At 39.2% G+C, this 23848-nt stretch overlaps 1 protein-coding gene across 4 annotated transcripts in view; it reads left to right on the top strand.

Annotated features, from left to right (window-relative positions):
• ACTN2 (actinin alpha 2) overlaps nucleotides 1-23848 on the top strand; it is a 68081-nt gene that overhangs the window by 39099 nt on the left and 5134 nt on the right. For 3 of the 4 annotated variants that reach the window (XM_061365721.1, XM_061365722.1, XM_061365720.1), the window contains exons 8-18: nucleotides 2267-2352; nucleotides 3778-3870; nucleotides 4887-5117; nucleotides 6251-6398; nucleotides 7906-8056; nucleotides 14187-14295; nucleotides 15063-15203; nucleotides 15597-15779; nucleotides 16930-17064; nucleotides 17544-17723; nucleotides 18080-18226. In XM_061365721.1, the coding sequence (XP_061221705.1) occupies nucleotides 2267-2352; nucleotides 3778-3870; nucleotides 4887-5117; nucleotides 6251-6398; nucleotides 7906-8056; nucleotides 14187-14295; nucleotides 15063-15203; nucleotides 15597-15779; nucleotides 16930-17064; nucleotides 17544-17723; nucleotides 18080-18226 (1604 nt within the window). Of the gene's footprint in view, nucleotides 1-1014; nucleotides 1101-2266; nucleotides 2353-3777; nucleotides 3871-4886; nucleotides 5118-6250; nucleotides 6399-7905; nucleotides 8057-14186; nucleotides 14296-15062; nucleotides 15204-15596; nucleotides 15780-16929; nucleotides 17065-17543; nucleotides 17724-18079; nucleotides 18227-23848 lie in introns of all 4 variants that reach the window. The other variant, XM_061365723.1, reaches the window with a different exon arrangement.

Consider the following 23848-nt stretch of genomic DNA (forward strand, 5'->3'; position numbering starts at 1 on the left):
GTCCTTCTTGCAGAGGAGGAGGAAGTAAAATCATGCTGCTTCTAATAACCTTTAAGTATCCATCATCACTTTTTGCTCTCCTTATTTCCACTGTGTTCTCAGTGGAAACTTTGCAATGTTTAGTTCACAGCTATGTGAAGTAGATGCAAAATCAGTAAATACTTCAGTCCTGAACTTGGAAATCTCACTGTTAATACAAGAAATTGTCACCTTATTCCTGGGTCTTTTCACACCGGTATCTTCCCACTCCTTAAATTGGCAGGAATTCTTACAGCTTGCACTGGCATCCTTCAGCACTCAGCTCTAACTGGTGTAAAACCACCTTTTTCTACCTTTCTCTGTTAAGAACTCTAAAGGTCCATTTTTACCAATGTATCCGTATGTTGATTGAACTCTCTATACTTCTATTCTTTCTTGCTGTAATAGGGACAAAGCTATCAGCCAGCCAAGCCAAATTCTCCTGTGATTTATGCTGTTAACCAAAAGGACAGAGCAGTTCAGGGATTGCAAAACTGTTACTATCCAGGCTTTTCTTAGCACAAAATATATTTCTACACTGCAGGAGTTAACTGGGTTTCAAATATATGTCAATACCCTGCCAGTCATGGAGACCCTGTGCTAATGTACACTATACACTCTCCTATTTTGTGACTGTCAGTGGTTAACTCTGGAATAATTCTAGTGATTTAGATGAATTTGCTTTGGAGTGACAGTGAAGCTGAACGCAGTAGATCTGCCAGCCATGCCATTTGCTTGGAAGTTTACACAAACCAGAAGGTAGTGATACAGCCTCAGCCTTCAAATGCTTTTCCATTTCAGGGAGCGTTTGATCTTTTCCATTTACTGATTCCTAAAGCTTGGGTAGTTTTGCACTGGTATCAGTAAACAGATGCAACCTGAATAATAGTGTATTTATTTTGAATCCTTATAGCACTGAGGTGGCATCATCAGCATAATCTGGTGGAAGTACCTTGTGAGAATTTCTGAGCAGTTAACCCTCTTCTCTCTACACAGATGTAGTAAACACTGCCAGACCTGATGAAAGAACCATTATGACTTATGTTTCCTGTTACTACCATGCATTTGCTGGTGCTCAGAAGGTGAGATTGTAGATGATGGATCAGATCTCATCCTTCACCTTCTGCCTTGTTTCTTTCAGCAATTTTTCCTTTTCTGATCCTTTTCTCGCTAGTTTCTAGAACAGCATCTTATAGCTGAGCTCATTTCCTGTTGCCTGATTTTCTCTGTGAGCCGCTGTCTCAGTAGAGCCAGTAGCAGTCTATCCACTTGCTCCATAGAAACAAACCTTCCTATCTCATCTTTCTGTATATTTACTAATAATATCCAGTAGGTTTTTGATAGCTGGTTACTAAATGGAATAGAGGACATTATTCTCTTTAACTCGTGTTAACTGAACTTGTGTGCATTCATTTGAAGCATCTATAAAAATGCAAGATGAAAACAAACTCATAGTGGAAAAAACACCTACAGTAGCAGAATGCCATTGTTTCCCTGCCTGCTGGATATTATTCCTGTTACAGATGTCAAAATCATCATAATAGATGCCCAGAAAATAAACCCTTCTCTTATGCTTTCAGGATTGTTTTTAAAATGTTAAATGCATAATGGTAAGTACATAAATGGCAACATAAAATGTTTCTGCAATGCAAAATGGACACAGAATCATACAGAGGCATCTCAGAAGAGCTCTGGAATCATGTCATAATGCAAAGAGGGAAAATTTTAAAAAGCAAGGCGGTTCAGAGTTGAACATACTTCAGGTATTAATAATATAAACAATACAGATATGCAATGCTAAGGTTATAAGTAATCCACATGCAACTTCCAGAGAACATCTCCCCAGATCAAAATGTAGTCTGGCTTTCCTGTGTCTTAATAAACCCCCCCCCACATTCTAAGTCACCAGACATATAAATGCCAGTTCTAGTGCAAATAGTCCTGGCAAAACCAAGGCCACTTCCCTTGTGACAATACTGCAGGATCAAGCTTATTAAAAAAAGTCCATCTCTTTGTAAGAGCTTGTGTTGAATTTCTAGTGTACGTTTTATTCTGTCAGCACCCATCAATCTAACACTAAATTTATTACAGCTTCGTAGAGTTTCTAGAACACAGCGCTATGGACAAGAAAACAATCACAATGACACAAGTTGTGCTTTAATTTATGCATTCTGTTTTCTACTCTATTCTTTTTGGGGTTTTGGAATCTTTTTGGGGTTTTGTTTTAATTTCTCACCCCCTCTTGTAGATATTGTGAACACTCCCAAACCTGATGAGAGAGCTATCATGACATACGTGTCCTGCTTCTACCATGCTTTTGCTGGAGCAGAGCAGGTATCAACTGTCCCTTCAGGTTGCTGTGGTTTTGACTGGTTGTTTCACATTTCCAGTAGTGTATTAAAACCTCCCTAATTTAGTTCTTTGTGGTTTTCATTAACAATTGCAAGTATTATTTGAGCACTAATACTTGTTTTTAACCAACACTTTAACCTGGTTTAGTTACATGTTGTGTAGCAAGCTGAACTTCCTTAATTCCAATGGACCTTTCTGTTTCTAACTTTGGGTCTTTATTTGGTGGTTATAAAGACTATTTCAGAAAAACTATATTGGAAGATACTGTGAAATGGAGTTGTTGCTTGTTGCTACATCGACATCTTATGCAGCTGCTGCATAAATAATGTTTGACTTTTGGAGATGGAGAGTATTCTAGACATACTCACGCTGAGTAGTAATGTAGGACTAGATTTTCAAAGATGCCTAAAGACACAGAAGGGCACAGAAGACATCCAACACAGTATTTGTGCCTGCTTCCCACTGAATCCAGCAAAATTATTTGTGGATCAAAGTACTAATATAAAAGACAAGAACAGCAACAGCAGATCTGTCATACAGAATGGGATTCTCACTTACGTATGTGTCATTTCCCACTGTTCTGCTTCATACAGTTCCAGCCTGTAAATGGACATAAACCAAGTTATGTAGGTAAAAAACAACTAACCAAACCAAAAAGAACTTTTAAAGTGGGCAAATTTTGCTTCATCCTCAGGATTTAATTTCCTTTCCTTTCTAGTAGGCCCCCTACTCTCTACACCTATGCCATTGTGTCCTCTTGCTTCTGGGTATGAAGGTTTTGCTGTTTATGCAAAAGGGGGATTCCAAATACTCTGTAAGACAGGAGTCTCCACAGATATTTATTTGATTAGGTGTACTCCGGACTCACATTTGTATGGAAGTGTGACCTGTGATGTCAAACTACTAATGGAAATGTTAAATATGGCAGAGCTGCACAGTGCCTTCACAAATAAATTTGGCAGGAGGCATGAAAAGATTTGCTGTCAGTGGTTCAGCTGCGTATATTCTCAAGGGTATATTTACATATGATGTGCAGATATAAAGTGGTCTGGGACTCCTGAACTGCATGTGGTGTCTTTCCAGTGTAGCTAACAAACCTAATACTTCTTGGCGTGATTTAAAAAAACTAACCTAATGGGATAACTTTAGGAATTGCCTAAGTCATCTTTGGAAGTAAAAGATTAATGAGATGACTGTAGTAGCAGTGCGCAATTCCCCTTGTACGGTAAGGCCACTGGAATCTGTGACTACAGAAGGAGATAAAATATACATCCAAGTAACCTAGGAGCACAAATCAACAACTATAAACCAGTGTGATTTTTATTTTCAGCAGCCACATTCTTCAAGCCTGTACCTTGCTCGGAATGTGTTTATGAATATGTCCTGTTTATTTGCTGTGTTTTGCAGGCTGAGACTGCAGCTAACCGGATCTGTAAGGTGCTTGCTGTGAATCAGGAAAATGAGAGGTTGATGGAGGAGTACGAGAGACTAGCAAGTGAGGTAAAGCCAGCTTTTATCTGTAATATGGTTACAATTATGTTGGTAAAGTACTGAGAGATTCATGCACTCTCTGCAAGACAGCAAAGTGAAGACACTATAAGGATAAATGTCGCAGTGGTAGGGTACAAAGCTCAGATGCCCAAGGTATCAAGGTTCAGTGACTCCTTTGCCATAGACTTTCTGTGTGACCTCCAGAAAATCACTCAGTCTCATTAATGGGCCAAAAAGGATGTTCTGAGAAGTGTCATCGGTCTGCCCCAAAACCAAACTGGCTGTCCCTGTAACATCCAAAGGCAGCCACCCTTGTCCACATGTGGACCATCCAGATTCTTGTCACTCCAAGCAAGCCTGTTGGCTTTGTGCACTGTAAAGCACCCCCAGACAGGGTCAGTCAGCGTGTTCACAATGCACCTGTGAACGCAGGCAGGAATGAATGAAAAAGTGGACATGCTGTTCCCCTCCTGTCCTTTCTTGGTAAATGGCAAATTGTCAAGTCAGGACTACAGATGTGTAGTGCACAAGTCAGAGCTCACTTGTGTTTAACACATAACATGCAAAAACACACTGGGACCAAAGACACAAAGACAGTAGCACTATGCTGGTGCTACCTGACTTCTGGGTGAAGGTTTTTATATGACCTGAGTTACTTGGCTGGTTTCTGTCCTGATGTCGTAACTTTGACTACTTGGGACATCACAACCAATAATTTTGAAAGTGGCAAGTGATTTTAGTTAACTCAGCTTTTGAGTAAATAGGTAGAGACACCTTACATGTGTGTTCATCTTCTGAAAATTGGGGTATTTCTAGAAATACATAGAATGTCTGGGAAAACTAGTTACAGGAGTATTGCTCATCCTTAGAAACATTATGCTTACTTGCCTTTAAGGCACTGATACCAACTGAAGTCATTAATATTAAAATGGAGCAAACTCAATTAGGATTTGTGCATTCAATATGATCTTTTTTTGGTTGCTTTTCCATTGCCTTTATTTCAACTGTTTGTGTTGGTTTGAAAGCTTTTAGAATGGATTCGCCGGACAATTCCTTGGCTGGAAAACAGGACCCCAGAAAAAACAATGCAGGCTATGCAGAAGAAATTAGAGGATTTCCGGGACTACCGCCGCAAACACAAACCTCCCAAAGTCCAAGAGAAATGTCAACTGGAGATCAATTTCAACACCCTGCAGACAAAACTGAGAATCAGCAATCGGCCAGCTTTTATGCCGTCAGAGGGGAAAATGGTTTCAGTAAGTAAAGGAGGCATCAATATTCTGTTCTCCTTTTTATCAACATTCTCACAAAAATTTCAATGTGAAGGACTGAAATGGTGTTTTAAGTGATCCTCAGAAACTTCAGTTTGTTGCACTTTAATAATATCAAACCACTCTTTTTACTCATCACCTTTCATTCTAGAATCTTGCTTTCTCTTAAGCATGCTCATGCCTCTTTGACAGCTGTCCCTAAGAGCAAATTGTCTTGAAATGTGAGACAATACAGAGCTTCCTTTGGGAGTGTTATCAATACCTCTCTGTCAGTGAGGCCAAATATGGTTTATTTAAGCAGAACTCACAGTGGTTTCACTGATATGTTGGTCATCAGACTCACACAAATAGACATTGCTTGATGTATGTTTCTGCTCATTTATACTTATTAAATTTATTTATTCTGTCTCTAAAGGTGAGAATAGTCAGTACTAAGAATTCTCATCTTCTGAGAAGTATTGTGAGTTGGCTGTGGGTCACAACATTTCCTGTGGAAGACAGCAAACCTGTTTCTGTATTCTGTTCTATCATTGTGTTTTGGCTGCTCAGATTTGATAAACAGAGGATTGTGTTTACTGGAAAGGGCCATTGTCCACTCCCGTGTGCAGAAAATAAGGGCCGTGTTACTTCAGTTTCCTACTTATGCCTTCTGAGGAAGCTCACAAAACTTTGTGCACTACAGAAAGTGAAATGAATTTGTATTCCAGACAAAATATGCATCAAATCCTCTTGATGCTAATTATTTTGCTACTGTCAACTTCTGAGAGTAAAGCATTTTGATTCTGGGAATAGATAGGTTTGTAATAAAAGAACATTGTAAGATGGGAGGTAAAAGCAATGTATCATGAAGAAACTGAATGTGTCTACTCTTGAAGCCATTTATGAAGGGGTTCCTTTATGAACCTACCTGAATAGCAGGCACTATTAGGAATAAGTGTCTGGACTGCAAGACTTCCTGAGCTGCTTGACAACGTTTTCTGTGATTCTGTGATTTTACAAAATCTGGACATAAAAACTTCTGGGTTTGGAGCAAAATTGTGAATGAATCTGAAATCTGCAAATCTGAATTGAAAAAGGTTATAGTTTCATCCCTTTCCTCCCATGTATTCCCTCCACAGGATATTGCCGGCGCTTGGCAGAGACTTGAACAAGCTGAGAAAGGCTATGAAGAGTGGCTGCTGAATGAAATACGAAGGCTAGAAAGACTTGAACACTTGGCTGAGAAATTTAGGCAGAAAGCTTCCACTCATGAACAGTGGGCATATGGTGAGCAGAGATGGCTTCTAGCAATTTTCATGTATAAATGTTCGAAGTTGAACTGTCAGTGCTGAATATTTGCCAGCCAGGAGCTCACAAGTAGTTTGGACAGGTTTAGAAATCTAGAATAATAACAGATAAAATTGCAGGTTTTGTTGACTGTAGTCATGATCCTTACTTGTAGGCATTGATGCTAATGAAACTGTCAAAATGATACTCTTGAGGTAGTGAGTCAAACTTCATGGGAATATTCAGCATTTGAATAGAGGCCATTAATGGTAATGGATTCCTATGTATTTGTGCATCAGCAAACCAGTGACAGCACTGGTTAAGTGTGAAATTATTAACAAAGTTATTCTGAGTTGATTATCAGTTGGTCATCATGATGTTTTGAATAGTCCACATAAACTACATGATAATGGACTCATTTCTGCTTTTCTCCATACCGTGGATTAGACCTCATTTCTAGTTCTGTTTTTTAATGGTAACCTAACCTTACATGAAGTTGTAACAGCCAAAGGACCATACACTGACATACAGTTTTGTTTGGGACAATTAAACATAGATCTGCTCTATCATCCTATCGTTTGCTCTGACAACAGTCTTCCTGCTTCTGCCATGATCCTGTTTTTTTCCAGTGAGAATCTTTTCACACTGTGAAAGGAAACCAGAGTCCACACAGTTGCTTGAAGCATACAGTGCTGTAAACAGCTGCCAAGCAGATAATAGAAGGGAAACTAAAATGTTTATCAGCACCAAGAGCTTATTTTCTGAGCATAAACTACTGGTGACATGTTACATGTTATGCAGGGAAAACTTCACATAAACTGGTACATAGCAAGGAAACAATAGTCTCTTATGGCTCTAGAATTCAGAGAGCTGTGTAATGCCATGTGGTGAGCTGCAGTTGTAGGGGCTATCTGCATAGATTCAGTTGTCCAACACAGGAGCTACTCAAGAGTGGTATTTCAGTTTCTGGTTTCTGCTTTGCTTCTCTACTTTTGCAAATAGGTTGGCATTTTCCATTCAAAATTCAGTGTTTGATACAAAAGGCGGCCACACATTTGTTTTTTAACCCTCCTTTGGATGTGCTAAAATGAACTGAAGGCAGGACATGAAAAAGTATAAAAGGACATTAGTAAGAGTGAAGCTGAGCATAACAGTGTGATTTCTGGTTTCATAAGTCTACTCTGCAGACTTATCACAGCAGTTTAGAGCTTCAGTTTTTGCCAACACACCATTTTTATGCCAGTTTCTCCAGCAATGTGTTACTCGCTATTTTAGACTAGTATAAACAGACTATGTAAAAATGAAGGAATTACTGACAGATCTCTGAAAAAATGTATTTCTAAATAACACTTGTGCTGACAATTTCCTACTGACTTCAGTGGGGGTGGGACTTCATCCCAAACATGTGATTGCCACTGTGCCTAAGTTTAAAAAGTTGCCTAAATTTGCAATTGTTCTAACCAATAAATTAATAAAATATTACTAATACTTAAATTTCCTCCTTCAGGCAAAGAGCAGATCTTGCTTCAGAAGGATTACGAATCTGCTTCTCTGACAGAAGTCCGCGCCATGTTAAGGAAACATGAAGCTTTTGAGAGCGATTTGGCTGCTCACCAGGACAGGGTGGAACAGATCGCTGCCATTGCCCAGGAGCTGAAGTATGTTCCATTTAAAGGCTTGCAGCTGCTGACATTTAACTTTGCGATAAACTCTTTCCAATGAATTTGATAGTCATAGGTACCAACGTAAGAATTCCAGAGATAGCTTTGTAAGTATATTATCTGAGCTGGTCACCGAGACCTTTCCCTCATCTCCCCCTTACCCCCAACCAAATATAGACATTAAATAGACCAAAATTATTTGAAAACAAACATTATAAAAGTGACTTAACAATAATCTTTTAGCATTAGCACTACTGATGAGTCCATTACATGTTAATGGGGATCCTGGAGGTGTTTATTTTTCAGTTCATATGGTCTGCTGAGAGGTACTGGCTATGAGCTGCTTAACTTGGAAAATACTTTCACTTACACAGATTACAAGTCTAGCATCTTCACATTAAAACTAAGGATTTTCCCCCAGGTATATTGGTCCTTTCAAAAAGCTTCACATCCCTAAATTATCTCTATAGCAGTAGAAAGTGCACTGGCTTTTCTGAAGATTAGTTGTCTCTAGCGTACTTACTTTCTTATTATACTGAGAAGTGCCATTGTTTCCTTTTCACAGAAAGGACAGCGGGGCATATGGGAACTAAATAACTTGCTCCGAGTCACACAAGCAATCCAGCACACCTATAGGAGAGCAGGAGTTTTCACCTGTAGTTCTGTCAGTTTAGCCACAGGACCAACATTTGCTTACTCAGCATCCTATGCTCAGTTAAGGCTGTTAATTCACCTACGTGAAGCACAGTTTTGTCAGCAAAGCTCTGCTCAGGACTGTACTGTCACATACTGATGTCGCTAAGTAGTAAAATCATCTTGGTATATGCACCAAGGAAGCACATTTGATTTTGTAATCTTTTGCAGTTAATTGTGGTGGGTTTGTACTGTAAGTCAGTGGCACTACCCCTGATCTTAGCAATCTGGCACATAGTTAAATTCATTGCTCACTCACAGTATAAATCTGGAAAGCCAACAGGAACAAATGTGCAGTAGTGGTCGAAACAGGAGCCAAGATCAAAATTCTCATATTCCTGCCCTTGGCTTCAGCTCTCCAAGTTTCAATTTCTCACCTTCTTGAATAGGCAAAAGAGTTACTACTCAAAAATCAAGTGTTAAGAACCATGCCCTCTTTTCACCTGGTGAAGGACCATGACTCATAAACAGCTCCACATTCATTAACAATTTAAAAATCAAAGAGTTGTCTAAAAATGTAGTTCATTCCTGATAGCAGCAGCACTTACAGTAATCATCTAATTCAAATGGATTCAGAAGAAAAATCCTATTTTTTTCCAGACTATTTAAAGGAGGAAAAGTAAAGCAGGGAGAGTACTGGGGCTTAGTTAGTGTGAAAGAAGTCTGAAAAACACTGAGAATGGAGATTTCATCGAGTATGTGAACTTATGAAATACCTTCTGGCATGCCTTGATCTCTGCTGTGAAGTTATTTCATAGACTTACAAAATGCTTTGTCTTGGAAGGGGCTTTAAAGATCATCTTGTTTCAACCCCACTGCCATGGGCAGGGACACCTTCCACTAGACCGTGTTGCACAAAGCCTCATCCAACCTGGCCTTGAGCACCTGAGGGATGGAGCATCCACAGCTTCTCTGGACAACATGTTCCAGCGTCTCATCACCCTCACAGTAAAGATTTTTTTCCCTACTGTCTAATCTAAATCTCCCGTTTTTCAGTTTAAAGCCATTATGCCTTGTCCTATCACTACAGGCCCTTGTAAAATGTCTGTCTCCAGCTCTTCTGTAGGCCCCCTTTAGGTACTGGAAGGCTGCTGTAAGGTCTCCACAGAGCCTTGTCTTCTCCAGGCTGAACAACCTCAACTCTCTCAGCCTGTTTCCATAGGAGAGCTGCTCCAGCGTTATCATCTTCATGGCCCTCCTCTGGACTCACTCAAGCAACTCCACATTCTCCTTTTGTGGGGCCCCTAGAGCTGAATGCAGGACTCTAGGTGGGGTCTCATGAGAGTGAGTAGAGGGGGAGAGTCACCTCCTTTGATCTGCTGGTTACGCTCTTTTTGATGCAGCCCAGGACACAGTTGGCTTTTCGGGCTGGAAGTACACACTGCCGGCTCATGATGAGCTTCGCATCAACCAGCACCCCCAAGCCTCAGGGCTGCTCCCGAGTCCATTTTCTGCCCAGCCTGTAGCTGTGCTTGGGATTGCACCAAGGTTTGTTCCTCTTTATACTAAAGAAAAATTGTGGAACACCTAATCATTTTTAATGCAGGTTCAGCTTTACAAGTGTTGAGTAACTTTGGGAATGCAGTATACATAGCGCAGCATCTGCTTACCAGTGTTTTGAACCCTGTGTCCTTTACCTCTGGTGAGGCCAGTGAACACTGTACCCTGTCTATTTTAGGACTGTCTCTTCTCAGTTGTTTCAGTAATTTGCTGTGTGAAGTTAAACGAGTTATTTGTGTCCTGGTCTGCAAAGGTGCTGAAAACCCATTGCTTCTCTGCTTCCTTATACAATGGACTGTCAGTGCCTGATTTTTCACTGAGACTCATAGTTCAGTCAGGCTTAATGCCCTTGGAGAACACTGAATGAAAGGTCATATAGGTCAAGTTTTATTATTAGCTGCAAGATATGGGCAGCTTTTATTTAAATACTGATTTCAGGGATAATTCCTCACACAATGCAATTACAGAGGAAAACTCTAATTTATTTCTCCATTTGTATTTTTAAAGAAGGATTGACTGATGTCTGAGTGCCAAGAAATGAGCATTGGCTCCTGATAAGCATATTTTAGTCAATGTGGGTATTTTTTTCCTTTGCTTTTTTGTGTTTTTTTTTCATCACTGGATCAGGCCCTTAGAGAAATCATCATGAACTGTGTCTAAATGCCAAGGCAGTACAGCTCTGTGGTTTGTTTCAGCAAATCTCTTGGCTGCCTGATGTTGCTGTTTCCAAGCAGAAAAATTGCTGTGTGACCTTGCACTCTACCAGTTACAGTTTCCTCTCTGTTTTGGTATTTTCTGCTGCAGCAGCTCAGTTCACTGCACACTTAAAAGTCGCTACAAGCTTGTTCATTGGTGCTGTTCAGATAGAGGATTTGTGTTTATGTGCAAGCAGGTGATTCCAGCCAGGATACTGCTAGAAGACTGATGTTGTGTTCCAGTCTGTATAGACTTAGATATTCCTTGGCAATGAGGCATGACAAGGCATGGATAAGGCCATATACAAAGCTGTAAAAAGTCAGGCAATTCTAAAATGGAATTTGCCATTTATGACATAGCAAATGCTAAATAGAACTTGTGTGAACTGTACTATGAAATGCTGCATTCGTTTATGCCATACACATTTAGTAACTCGTGTTCATTTCAGTGAAAAAATTTTTAGCTTGTAATTTCTTGTACATCCATGACTTCTAATACAACAACTGATTTTCAGCCAAGAAGACCACTATCTGTAGCACTGATTTGGAGAGTATTTTTGTTTCTGGGAACCTGGGCTCAAATTGTGCTTACGTGTATGATTAACCTGAGCTGGTTCTGAAGCTGTATTAAAGCATGCTGCTCAGCAGGTTATTTTTGTGACCCTACCACTGTTGCTAGAGTGACTTCATACTTAAGTGCTTCTCTAGATCAGGGCAAAATTTGAGTAAATTTTTAATTCTTTACGACTGAATTATTTGTAGGACCAATAGGAATTGCTTACTGTTTTTTAAATTCCAAAGTCTGTAGACTTCAAACATCCAAATTAATAGAAATGACTGTTTTTTTAGAAGGTCTGTAACACATGTGCAGCAGTACTTCGTGACAAGCAAAACTTCCTTTTACAAAATGTCTCTTCACAGCTTAAATGTTGAAATACAAAAATGAATAGGACAAGGAATGTAAAGCTGTGCTTCATTTCTAAGTAGATAATCTTCTGAGAGTTGTTATTTCTACCTCTGCTCCTGCTATGAGCAGAAAAATGTTGTTTGATACCTACAATATACTTCAATATTATACATATAGATATTTGAAGTAAACTACAACAGGCCCAGACAGGTAGTGGAGCGATGCTATTTGATGCCACTTGGAAATTTAACTTACAATTTTTGACCCACCGGTGCCCTTTGTAAAAGTTATTTTGATATGATTCCTTTCCTACCTATTTGTCCACAGCACATACGCCTGGAAGAAATAGGATAGCAGAGATCTTATGTGGAATGACTGAACCTCTGGCAGAGCTGGTGGAGGAATGTTAGCACATTAACTTCCAGAGCTTTGACCAGAGCTTGTACAATCAGTCCCTCACTTTCATAGAATGTCACCTGCCCTTATCCTAATTGACAAAAGGAGATAAGTGATCCACTGAAGCAAAAATACAATTTGCAGTACTGTCAGGGATGTGACCTGGAGCATCTGGAAAATCACCCTGTCCATATTCTGGTATATTAGATATGGTACATGAAAAGAGACCAGAATACAAATCTCCACATCCCATCCCCTTAGTGAGCTCATAGCTCGCACAGAAGCATCATCTAGTAATCTCAATATGCTATAATGAAAAAAAAAACCCAACAAACCAACTTCCAGCCAAAAACTTATAGCAGCAAACTATCTCACCCTCTTTCATCCAAAACTCCATGCTTCTGACATGAAATTTCTTAACAGATAGATGGCTTTTGTTGTATCACATAAAGGCTTATAAAAAGGCTTGCTCCAAAGGAGGAGTAAGTTTTCAAGTTCAGGAGGCCTTTCATGGTATGACTTGGTAGCAGCTTTCTCTTTGTGTGTAACAGCTCTTTCAGTTTTGGGTTGGTGTTGCTATTTTTTAAAATTGTTATGGCATTTTATTTTTACTTGTTTTAGCATTCTTCACTTTCAGCAATCAATACATTGCAGCACATATGAAACCTCTTTAAACAGGAAGGTTTACATACATCTCAACTTCATCCCAACTACTTTGCTCTGACTGAGCTTAGAGGAGGAAGCATGAACACTGCCCCTGCCCTGCAGTGTAGCTTCACAGAGGAAAGCTACCTATTGTCTCATTTTGACCTCTGTGATTCTCTAAGTTACCAGCAAAGGGATCTGTACATTCCTCTTGCCAGTTGTCTAGAGACGAATGCTCAAAAGAAGAGAACAAATTTTATTTGTATTTAATGTCTTGTTCATGTCTTAAAGTAAATCTTAGCTTCATATTGCCACGCTGTCACGTATCATAGGCTCTGCAATGTTTAGTATTGTGCAAAGTGTCCTCAAGGAACAGCCAAGAGCTAAATTGAGTGGATGGTGATTCACCAATAAAAGTGAGCTTCTAAAGAGCCAAATACATGTCTTTTATTATGGTTATGATGGCTGCAGCAGAACTAAAGGGACTATCAGCCACTGAGGTAAAAAATTCAATTTGAGATAGACTTAGTGCAGAATCTCAGGACAGAGCCTTAAAAAGTTACCCAGTCTTAGGCAGAGTAGTAAGTTGCTTTCTGTCACGATAATATAAGCTTATTAAGCAGGTGAAGAAGCATGACTGCTACATCCTTTGCAGGTGTGCTGATTCGTGCTGGTGGCATACATGTGTCTGCTGATCCCTGTCCTCTGAACCATCCAGTTCTGGGGTGTAGCTCTGTGGGGAGTTCCTGGAGAGGAAGATGAAAATTATTCTCTGTCCCAGATCTGTGCAGCCGATGTTAGTATTGATGGGCTTGTGAGAGAAAGACTATGCTTTGAACCTGTGGTCCATTTCTCTGTTAAATCATTTCAGAGCATATGAAGCTGGAAAGGATCATTGGATTATTTAAAATGAAATGTATGTTTCTGAAACTCTACCAATCTTCAGAAACTTGATGAATCCCCAGACTGAAGCATTCTGTTCTTCAGGAGATCAAATTGCTTATGCCACAGGAATAGCTGAGACAAAGATGGTTAGACACCTTAGTTCTCTTTAATACCTGGATGTCACAGATAGATACTTCATTTTTCTCACAGTAGAGGAGGCTGATCCTGTTCCTGTGCTACACTTCTTGAAATGCTGAATGTCTAGATCAAACATGTCTGTACTGCCACACTTGCTTACCTGGAGGAGAAATATCACAAAAAAGAGGGGAGGTGGAAGACTGTGGACAGTGCAACTGCTCCTGTCTTTCAGAAAGTCACACAGATTTTTGTCTTCAATCTTTCTCAGTGAACTGGACTACCATGATGCTGCAAGTGTCAACGATAGATGCCAAAAGATATGTGACCAATGGGACAGCCTGGGAACACTTACTCAGAAAAGGAGAGAGGCACTGGAGGTAAGCCATGTAACAGTGATCAGCAGCTCAGCTGAGGCAGGCAGGGCAACGAACCATTTGTTTCTGAGCTGGAAACAATGCCATTGAGCATCCCCTTTGGAATCCAAAGAACAGGAAATCCTTTCCTTAAGTCTCCGTTTTATTTTAGTGTGCTTTAATTTGCGGGTAGAATTGCTCAGAGCAGACTTGACAGTACTCAGCTGTCAATGACAGTTCTAAAGAAACAACAAATGGCATGCAGTTTGTAGCACCACTCTTTGGGAATTTAATGTCCAGCAAAGATAACAAAAGCCATTAGTTGCTTACCTTTTCACACTTGTTTGAGGTTAATCAGGTGAGATACAGGATAATAGCCAGCACTGAGTTAATCTTTTGGTAGTGAGTATTCCAAAACACTATTCCAAAACCTTGCTCCTTAAGAAAAGAGGAAGTCACACACATGTATGCTAAGCTGGAAAACATATGTTTTAACTCTTCCTTTCTATACTTACAAAGTAAGATAAGCAGACTTTAATTGACTTGCAAATAGTAATTTCACCTGTCATCCTTATTTTGGCATGTACCCTTTTTAGCATGTTGCACATGAAAGTATCTACTGCAATTAGTCCTGTTGCTTTGAGTGAGAACCCTTAAAGCAGGTGGTGAAATCAGTCATCAGTACAATCAGTCGCTTTTGAAAAGAAGAGGCATAACTTTGTGCATGGATGGGTATGTGCTTGGAGTCTTGGCCTGATTAACAAGGATTGTACCTTTCCTGATCTGTACAGAGGACGGAGAAATTGCTTGAAACAATTGATCAGCTTCACCTGGAGTTTGCCAAAAGAGCTGCTCCTTTCAACAACTGGATGGAAGGTGCTATGGAAGACCTACAGGATATGTTTATTGTTCATAGCATAGAAGAAATTCAGGTACATAGTTGTTTATTTTTTGGCATACAGTCACAGGGAAAACAAGAATAGAAGCTTTTCCTTCTTGGAGGGTACAACTCATGTAAGAAAAAACCAGAACCTATCTGTCTTGACATTTTCTTTATGATAGGCAATGTGTCTCTATTATAAACAGGGGGTTTCACTGGTATGAAAGAATATTCCAGAGGTCATGGAAGAAGTGATAGTTCTGATAAAGTCAATGAGGAGCAATTCATGGATGTATCTACCTGTATTATTTTCTGTACCTACAGATACAGGTAGACAGGGTGTTTGAAAGGCTTAATAGGATCTGTGCTTCTTTACAGCAGATCTTCCAGATGTTGGAAGAAATGTTGAAGTTATCATGCTTTCCTTCTCTCTTTCTGATTTTAGAGTTTAATCTCTGCACACGATCAGTTTAAAGCTACTTTGCCAGAGGCAGATGGTGAAAGACAGGCCATACTCTCAATCCAGAATGAAGTTGAAAAAGTTATTCAGAGTTACAGCATGAGAATAAGTGCAACTAATCCTTACAGCACTGTTACTGTGGATGAGATTCGCAGCAAGTGGGAAAAGGTAATGTATGCTAAGTACATAAAAGGCATTTTAACATGGTATTCTAGGTTAGGAATAGTGAGAATATTCACTGAATTTTACACTAAGTCTGTAAATTATTCTAGATCATCAGATGCCAGAATGAACTTTCTACAGTATCTTATGCTCTCTTACGTTTGCTAGGCTTGCTCCACAATATCCCTTCCTCCCATCACTCAATCTTACCTATGTCCTTTTTGGCTTTTTGGCAGGCAAGAGAAGCATGAGTTAGAGGTAGTGCAAAGGTGGTGGCTAGCCAGGGGGTGCTCTCAAAAGAACAGGAAATGATTATGCTCTTGGTATAAACAGTAGTTTGTGTGTCTCCTCTACCCCGCTGCTGCTTTGCACAAATGTAAAAAATTAGCATCTTTGGGACCATTAATGTCCTGTCCAATTAGATTGAAATCAGCAATTATCTTAAAAAATTACTGGGGAGGGATTAAAGAGAGGCTTCTAGAGCAATCACACAAACTTTATTTCATTTGTAACCAAGACAGATAATATGCTGAAGGTAAATGATTGTGTAGAATGTGTGGGTTTACCAAATACATAAACTTACACAGACAATAACGCACCTTCAATGGGTTATAAAAAACAAGCAATCAGGACTAAATTCAGAATGTCCCAGGCAATCCAGAAGGATAAGCCGTAAAGAAAAAAAAAAAGAAAAGCATTTGCACTGCCTTAGATACCTTCAGATATATATGATGGACAGAATGTGTCTGTTATCCTATTGTAAGGGCTGTGCTCAGATAAAATGTTTTGCACTGACTTTTCTTAGAACTATCACTTGGAGACTGAAAAATAACCTGTGTTTCAAAAGAAAAACAAAGTAACTGCTGTAATAGCAGTCTGAGTTGAGTAACTGTGTTGAACTTAAATCCAGACAGAGGTGAGAATTTATTTTTCCATGTCAGTCGCTCTCTCTGGTCAGGCTAAGACCATGTTAGTAATTTCTTATGTTAGTACAAAATTGGTAAATAAAATAGTGATCATGTTTCTGGCTTGTCCTGCTATCAGCCTTCAGACTAATAAGAAAAAATAGTAACTGTAGACTTATTTGCTCCATTTGTTTTGCTCCACAACTGTTCAGTTGTGCCTACTCACGCTCAGTGCTTTCCCACTCTAACAGGTGAAGCAGCTGGTGCCTCAGAGGGATCAATCCTTGCAGGAGGAACTAGCCCGCCAGCATGCCAATGAGCGCCTGCGTCGCCAGTTTGCTGCTCAGGCCAATGTTATTGGGCCATGGATCCAGACCAAGATGGAGGTGAGTCTCAGACCCTCACACAGAAGTTGATGAACAAAGTGGTTTATAATTTTCAGTCTCTGCTTTGTATGCAGGTCAGCAGCAGTCTCCATGATAGCTCACCAGCTGTTTGATTCTGAAGTACTTAGCACCTGTTAAACTGGTTTTTAGAACTGTGGAAGCTTGTACAAGTGGTAACTTGATGGTGAGCAGGAGATGTATCTTTGAAAAAATCAATCACTAAGCAATTACTACTTAGCTTCTGCTAAGGAAAGATACCAGGATCACTGGGGTCCCAATACTAATTCCTTAAATAAATCTGCCTCATTTATTTTGAAATATGTTTTCTACTGTAAAGTTTATCATCTTCAGTGTATGAAGGTTTTATTAATATTGCCTCTTACTATGAAAGTATTATGTATTTTTATGAACATTGGTCAAATTAGCAAATCTGAAGCTTAAACACTGTGGGTGGGGGGTATCTTTGTCTCTTTTGACAGGAAATTGCCCGCAGCTCTATTGAAATGACAGGGCCTTTGGAGGACCAGATGAATCAGCTGAAGCAATATGAGCACAATATCATTAATTATAAACACAACATTGACAAACTGGAAGGAGATCATCAGCTTATACAAGAAGCTCTGGTGTTTGACAACAAGCACACCAACTATACTATGGAGGTAGCCATTTACTCCCTTTTGTACTTGTTAGTTTATTCTGCCCTCTTCTGTCATGTAACTACCTTCTCTGATCTGAAGAGCCTGCAACAGACAATGGTCTTTGGCAAACTTTCTAATAATCTCAGAAGACCTGTTTTATTTTAACTTATTTTTACTTTTAGTGAAGAAGTACCCATTTAGAAAACATATTTTTATGAAGACCATTTATATTTTTAATGATCTTTGATCATAATATAGAGATAGTGGTATGGAAAAGGTATCATAAACACTTAGAGCTGATATTTTGCTTATTCTACTTTTTATACTCAGAAGAATATATTTGATCCTTTAATAAATTAGTATTTTCTCTCTTATAGCACATCCGTGTTGGATGGGAGCTCCTACTTACCACCATTGCTCGAACTATCAATGAGGTTGAGACTCAGATCCTCACAAGAGATGCCAAGGGTATCACCCAGGAACAAATGAATGACTTCCGAGCATCATTCAATCATTTTGACAGGGTACAGTACTCCTGCTTTTTCTCAACTGACAACATGCATTGTTCCCAAAAGCAAGTTTCTTTTCCTTCCAAATGGAAGCCTTTTAAAAAACTGCAAATGTAGTTTCATGGTCTTTATTTTAAAAGAGCAAAAAGACATCAGTTAACAAAGAATTGACAGCCTTATGAAATCACAGCATTGTACAGATAAATTAAAGATTAATTTCTACTCTTTAAAGGTAATGAAAAAATACAGTTCTGCTAATAGGTAGTTCAAATAACAGGCAGAACTGGATAAATTTCTGTGGTTTGGAATATAACATGCCCCTTTATTTTAAGGCAGTGCAGCACGTTCTACTTTCCAGAGGCTTCCATCTCATTAAATTTAGTTGTAATCTGGATTACAGGTTTTTTTCTTTGAATCACAATTTTCCCCTAGAAAAGGTTTGTAGGGAATATAATTGGGGCACTGATAGCTGTCAAGGAAAATCCTTTTTATTTTCTGGCTGCATGTGGGAAATACGAGGTTGGGGTTTTTTTTGGGTAATCTAATCATGGTTGAATAAAAGTAGGAATGAAAACACTAAAGAAACTCAACTCACTCCTTCTGTAAGTTATGCAGTATTCATGGATAAAAGATTAAAAAGAGAGCTACTAATTGACACAATAGCAAAATACATGCAGACAGCAACCTAACATTCCCATCTGGAGAACAGTCTGTGTATGTGTTAGCTTTGCTGGCTCCATGCTCATGTGAACCCACCTTCAAAACCAAATTCACGTTTATAATACTGACAGAAGATTACCATAATACAGCACCAGGCTGTGCCTTTTTTCCCAGTACAGATTCCTGAAGTTAGCAGACTGTGCTTAAACCCTAACTCTAATTATGATTATTCTGTAATCCCATGAGTCAGATCCTTCAAATCATTTCAGGCTATAACAAAATGCTGCTTTCTTTTCACTGATGTCCTGTTTGTACAGATCTACTCAAAATGGTTACCCATACCTGGACTTCTACTTGATGTGCATTGGATGCTGACAGTCATCATTTGCTAAATGTTGTTTAGAATATCCTTAATTATTTGGAAAGAAAATCAAAATTGTCAAACCTCTGTTTTCTGAAGAAACACATAAGCATAAGGAAGGTCAGCTACACAGGAACCAGGAACAGATGTTATGGAAAATCTTAATGTGATTCTAGTGCAGCATAATCCCTTTTTGTATTTTCTAAGGAAGCAGAAGATAACATCACAGAAGCAGACATAAATTTGCTGGGGTGGAAAGAAGTAGGATACTAAATGACTTTCCCAATGCACTGGAGCAGATAACTGAGCAATTTGAGTTATTAACAGCAGACAGAGTACCAGGCCTGGACAAATTACAGGACAGTATTTGGGAGACCCTAACCCTATCAAGGCAAATGAGGGACTTTGCACAAAGATTTGATAGCTCTCTAAAGATGAGGACTGAATCCTAGTATATCTTACTCTAGATGGCCATTTCTAGCATCCATGTGTCTGTAGTTCATAGATGAGTTCTCTGCCACGCTTGTGGCAAGGCTGGTTCAGTGGCTAAGGGGATATTACAGGCATCTTTGGTGCCTCGGAAGGTTTTGAAGGGAGAAGCTAAATCCTACACAGCCAGTGTTATTGTTATGGACCTCTAGGCTTTGCAGATACAGTAAAAATTTGAAATAGCAAAGGACACAATAGAACAAGGCAGGTTGTGTGGCCTGGAAGAGGGTGCTGGTGTCACACAGCTGCAGGCAGGTTGGAGATGGGCTATGACAATAATGCATAACATAACAGCTACTAGATCCTTGCTTAACCCTGGCTGCCTCCTTTCTTCTGCCTGTAATGAGTCATGGCTTCAGGCAGTGTGCTTCTGTCGCAGGAAGCCTTAATGGCTGGGTCAGAAGTGGGAGATGCTTCCTCAACTTCTATGGCCTCAACAGCCTGGGTCTGGACTGCAAGTTTAGATGCAGACCTTACCTTCCCTTATGACAGATATAATCCAGAGACTTAAAAAAGAGACCTGGAAGGATCATGATAAGAAAAGAACCATTTTGCATATGCCTCCTTTAGTATACTCCTTCCTTTAGCATCCAACATGGTAAATTGGTCTAGAAGGATTTTTGCATCGACACTGCAGCAATTACATTCTCAGTAGCTTAATGCAATTAAAGAAAGGAAGAAGGTAAGATCTAAAACCACTCAGTCATCAAGCCAGGCTTTCTGCAGGAGACATATAGTAGAAACACTGATAAAAGAGAAACTTAAACTGATTAAACTACACTGTAGTTTGATGGGCAGATGCGACTCAATCTGCACAGGCTAGGAGAAGACACTGGGCAAAGTGTGTTTGAGAGAAGCACACTTGTTTTTCATTTTTATATCCTTCCTATGTCAGATAGAATTAGCAGTGTATGTACTAAGTTTTGTTGTGTTTAGCAGCATTTCTGAATGCCTGACATGGTTTAAAAAAACATGCTGAAAGAATTGGACCTCTATTCACAGTGATGAATAGCCGGAAAAGATCCCCAAAATGAATATTGTCGCTGAGGAGCAGGCTTTAAATACCTAAGCACAACAGAATCATTTATGCATTCTACAGCTCTGACTTCTGTGGTATTTCTCCAATGTAAGACATAATTTAATGTCTGACTCTTCGTACGTGTTGAGGATGTGAGCAAAGTACTAATACACAGACTAGTTCCCTTCCCCATTTTAAAGAATGTATTTTGGTAGACATAAACCTAACAACTTCTTTTGCTTATAGATCTGAGGAAGGAATCGCTATCTTCCTCCCCAGGAAGAATATGTATAAAAAATAAGAATCTTACCATTCACAATTCATTATGGGGCTTAATTCTGCAGTTCTTAATCCTTTGAAAGAGAGCTAAATAACTGGGTGAATTGTTTTAGCTGGCTTCTACATCTTAAATATTTGGAAGAGAACTATTTAGGATACAAGTGTTTTTGAGGGGGCTACATGCCTCTGACTCTCAAACTGCAGTAAGTGGGCACCAAGCATATAAGAATTACACAGGCAGGACAAGTTGTGCCTCTTTCAGTGCATCCACCAGCAGAAGTGAGCTAGCACAGAAACCATAACAAGTTACCTTGTTAAAGACAAGTGGTAAATATGCTATCTCCCTTGGGTCATGGGGGCAGCCCTGTAGGTTTCCGTGCTTCCGGCAGGCATGTACACACACTGATACCCCAGAGGTTCATATTCCTGAGGAGGCTGCTGCTTACCTGCTACTCCTTGCTGGAGGCTGTGCCTGCAGGCACAGTCTAGTTGTAGGTATAAATATACATCTTTAGCAATGCAGGTTTTATTTCCTTCCTTAACATGACTGCATAGAGAAATAAAGTGGGACACAATGTCTGAATCACAGAAGCAGTTTAGAAGGGTTCAAAATGGTGCATAAACTGAATAATGGGATGCAGACAAACTGGGACACCAAGGCAGATGCATTGTCAGTCACTGATGTTGAAGTCTTTCTATGCAAGGATTCCTTTTTCAGATTCAGTATATTTAGTACATTCTAATAAGATTGCAAAATATGTGACAAAATATCTGCAACTGCTCCGCATGTAATATCCTAATGGCTGTTAATGTATTCTACTATTGATTTTTGTGCAAACTACAGATTTTAAGTAGGAGCTCTGCATGCCAAATGATAGCATCATGCCACCCTGTATTTTACTAACAGAAAAACAAGAGCTCCCTATTAAAGGAATCACATGATCAGGCGTATGCAGGTCAATTAGCATTCAGGAACCTGGAGGATGTATTTAAGAATGGATTACTTGGGCACAGAAGCTTGCTTTTTTAAGAAGGCCACATATAAATCACAAAAGGGAAGGAAAAGATTTCTGGAGACTAATAATGAAACAAGAAAGGAGATTTCAGTGTTTTACTTTTTATTGGCAGGAAAGGATGAACAAAGAAAAGTTATTTATATGCTTAAAAAAGCTAATTTCTGTGGTCTAAAACAATAAAAATAAAAACAAAGAAACATTTCCCAGTGATACAGCACTTGCATGGACTTGATCTATGCATTAACTGCAAAATACCATTGTATCCCATGAACCTCTGATGCACTGCAAAGATCCCTTTTCAGGACATACATGATGCAGATTAGAAAAAATAACTATGGGAATGTGAAAACCTGCTGTAGCATGTGGCACAGCTACTTGGATCCTCACTGGGGAGTCTAACTTAACCAGATGATGGTTGTGAGCTCCAGCAGAATTATTGCTCTCCTCTCCTAAAGAAAATGGCTTCTTGGTAGAACTGCTGGCATTTCTTACTCCCATCTGCCTTTTGATATCTGTTGCACAACTACCGCTGCCATGTGTGCCTGGTTAGGGGGCTCATGCACATACTGAGCTGGGATAGTCAAGTAGCTAAGTCTTCTACCAACACCTGATAGGTAAGGTCACCCAGTATATCTTCAGCTTTAGAAATAAGGTTAAATGAGCTGACTTCACTCCTGGTGCAACCTGTCTCTGCCTGTTTCCAGGATGGTATTTTAGTTTCAAGTCAGCCTAGTTCATCATATTCAGAATGATTTATAGCAGGAATTATCTTATAAAATGGAAACATTAAAGGAAAAAAAGTTTCACTTTGATGGCTTTTAACTAAATGCTGCTTCAGTTTTGCAGCTTTGCTTTATCTCTCATCAGTGACCTCCTGTTGTTATTCTTCATCTTTCCTTTATGGAGCTGGTGGAGGTTGATGCAGAGTGAGTCAACATAATAACAGCAAGATATGTCAAAAATGCATGGTGTTGCTAACTTTATAAAGCACCATTTTATCCTATGTTAAATTAACCCAGTGCATTTGTTAAAACTCATATAATTTTAGTTGTGCATAACTATATAGAAATTAAAAAAATAGATTATTCATTTAGGAGGCAAATATGAAGCAGACAGAAAACCTTGGATCTTCTCCAATCTGCCAGTCTATAAAATCAATAAGGGTAATATTTCATCTTAGAACATCTCTTTAATTGTATTCAGGTTAACTCAGTTTGAAGTACACCACTGATAGAACACATTTGGTATGGACAGAAAGAAAACTATGAGCCAGTCTGTTTTTAAGACATTAATGTGGGTTTCTTGACCTGCCAGATGGAAAATAATATTGGTTCAAAGCAATGATCCAGTTTGATGTGGTGTTACTAGAAGCCATTTAACCTGGAAGTCAATGGGACTTTTTGAAAGTCAGTTTTTAAGCAAAAATTTATGTATAGGTTATTAAAGAAGACAGATAATTGAAAATACATTATGCCAGTTGCAAATTCATTTTGTACTACTGTCTTTTGAGATATGCACACTCTGTTGTAAAGTAATATTATCGGTGGGAAAAAAAGGTTTTGCTCAGATTCAGTGATCTTTTTACTGCATCTCGCATACACTATATGACAACAGAAACTGAAGGAAGCAAATGGCAGTTTGGTGGAATAAAGGTGCTTTGTCAGCAAAAATGTTTAAAAAGGACCTGTAGCTGAAGTAAGGATCTGTAGTTGAAGTAAAGACCCTCTTCTACTAAGAAAAAACCTACATCACGAAATTGCAAAAGTTGTATCCTTTTTAGGTAATTCATTGCAATATGTAGAATGCTCTTTACT

The sequence above is a fragment of the Neopsephotus bourkii genome, unplaced genomic scaffold (genome assembly GCF_033783945.1).
Source record: "Neopsephotus bourkii isolate Nb327-2 ecotype Australia unplaced genomic scaffold, CSIRO-AGI_Nbou_v1 NB_1292, whole genome shotgun sequence".
Lineage (NCBI taxonomy): Eukaryota > Metazoa > Chordata > Aves > Psittaciformes > Psittacidae > Neopsephotus > Neopsephotus bourkii.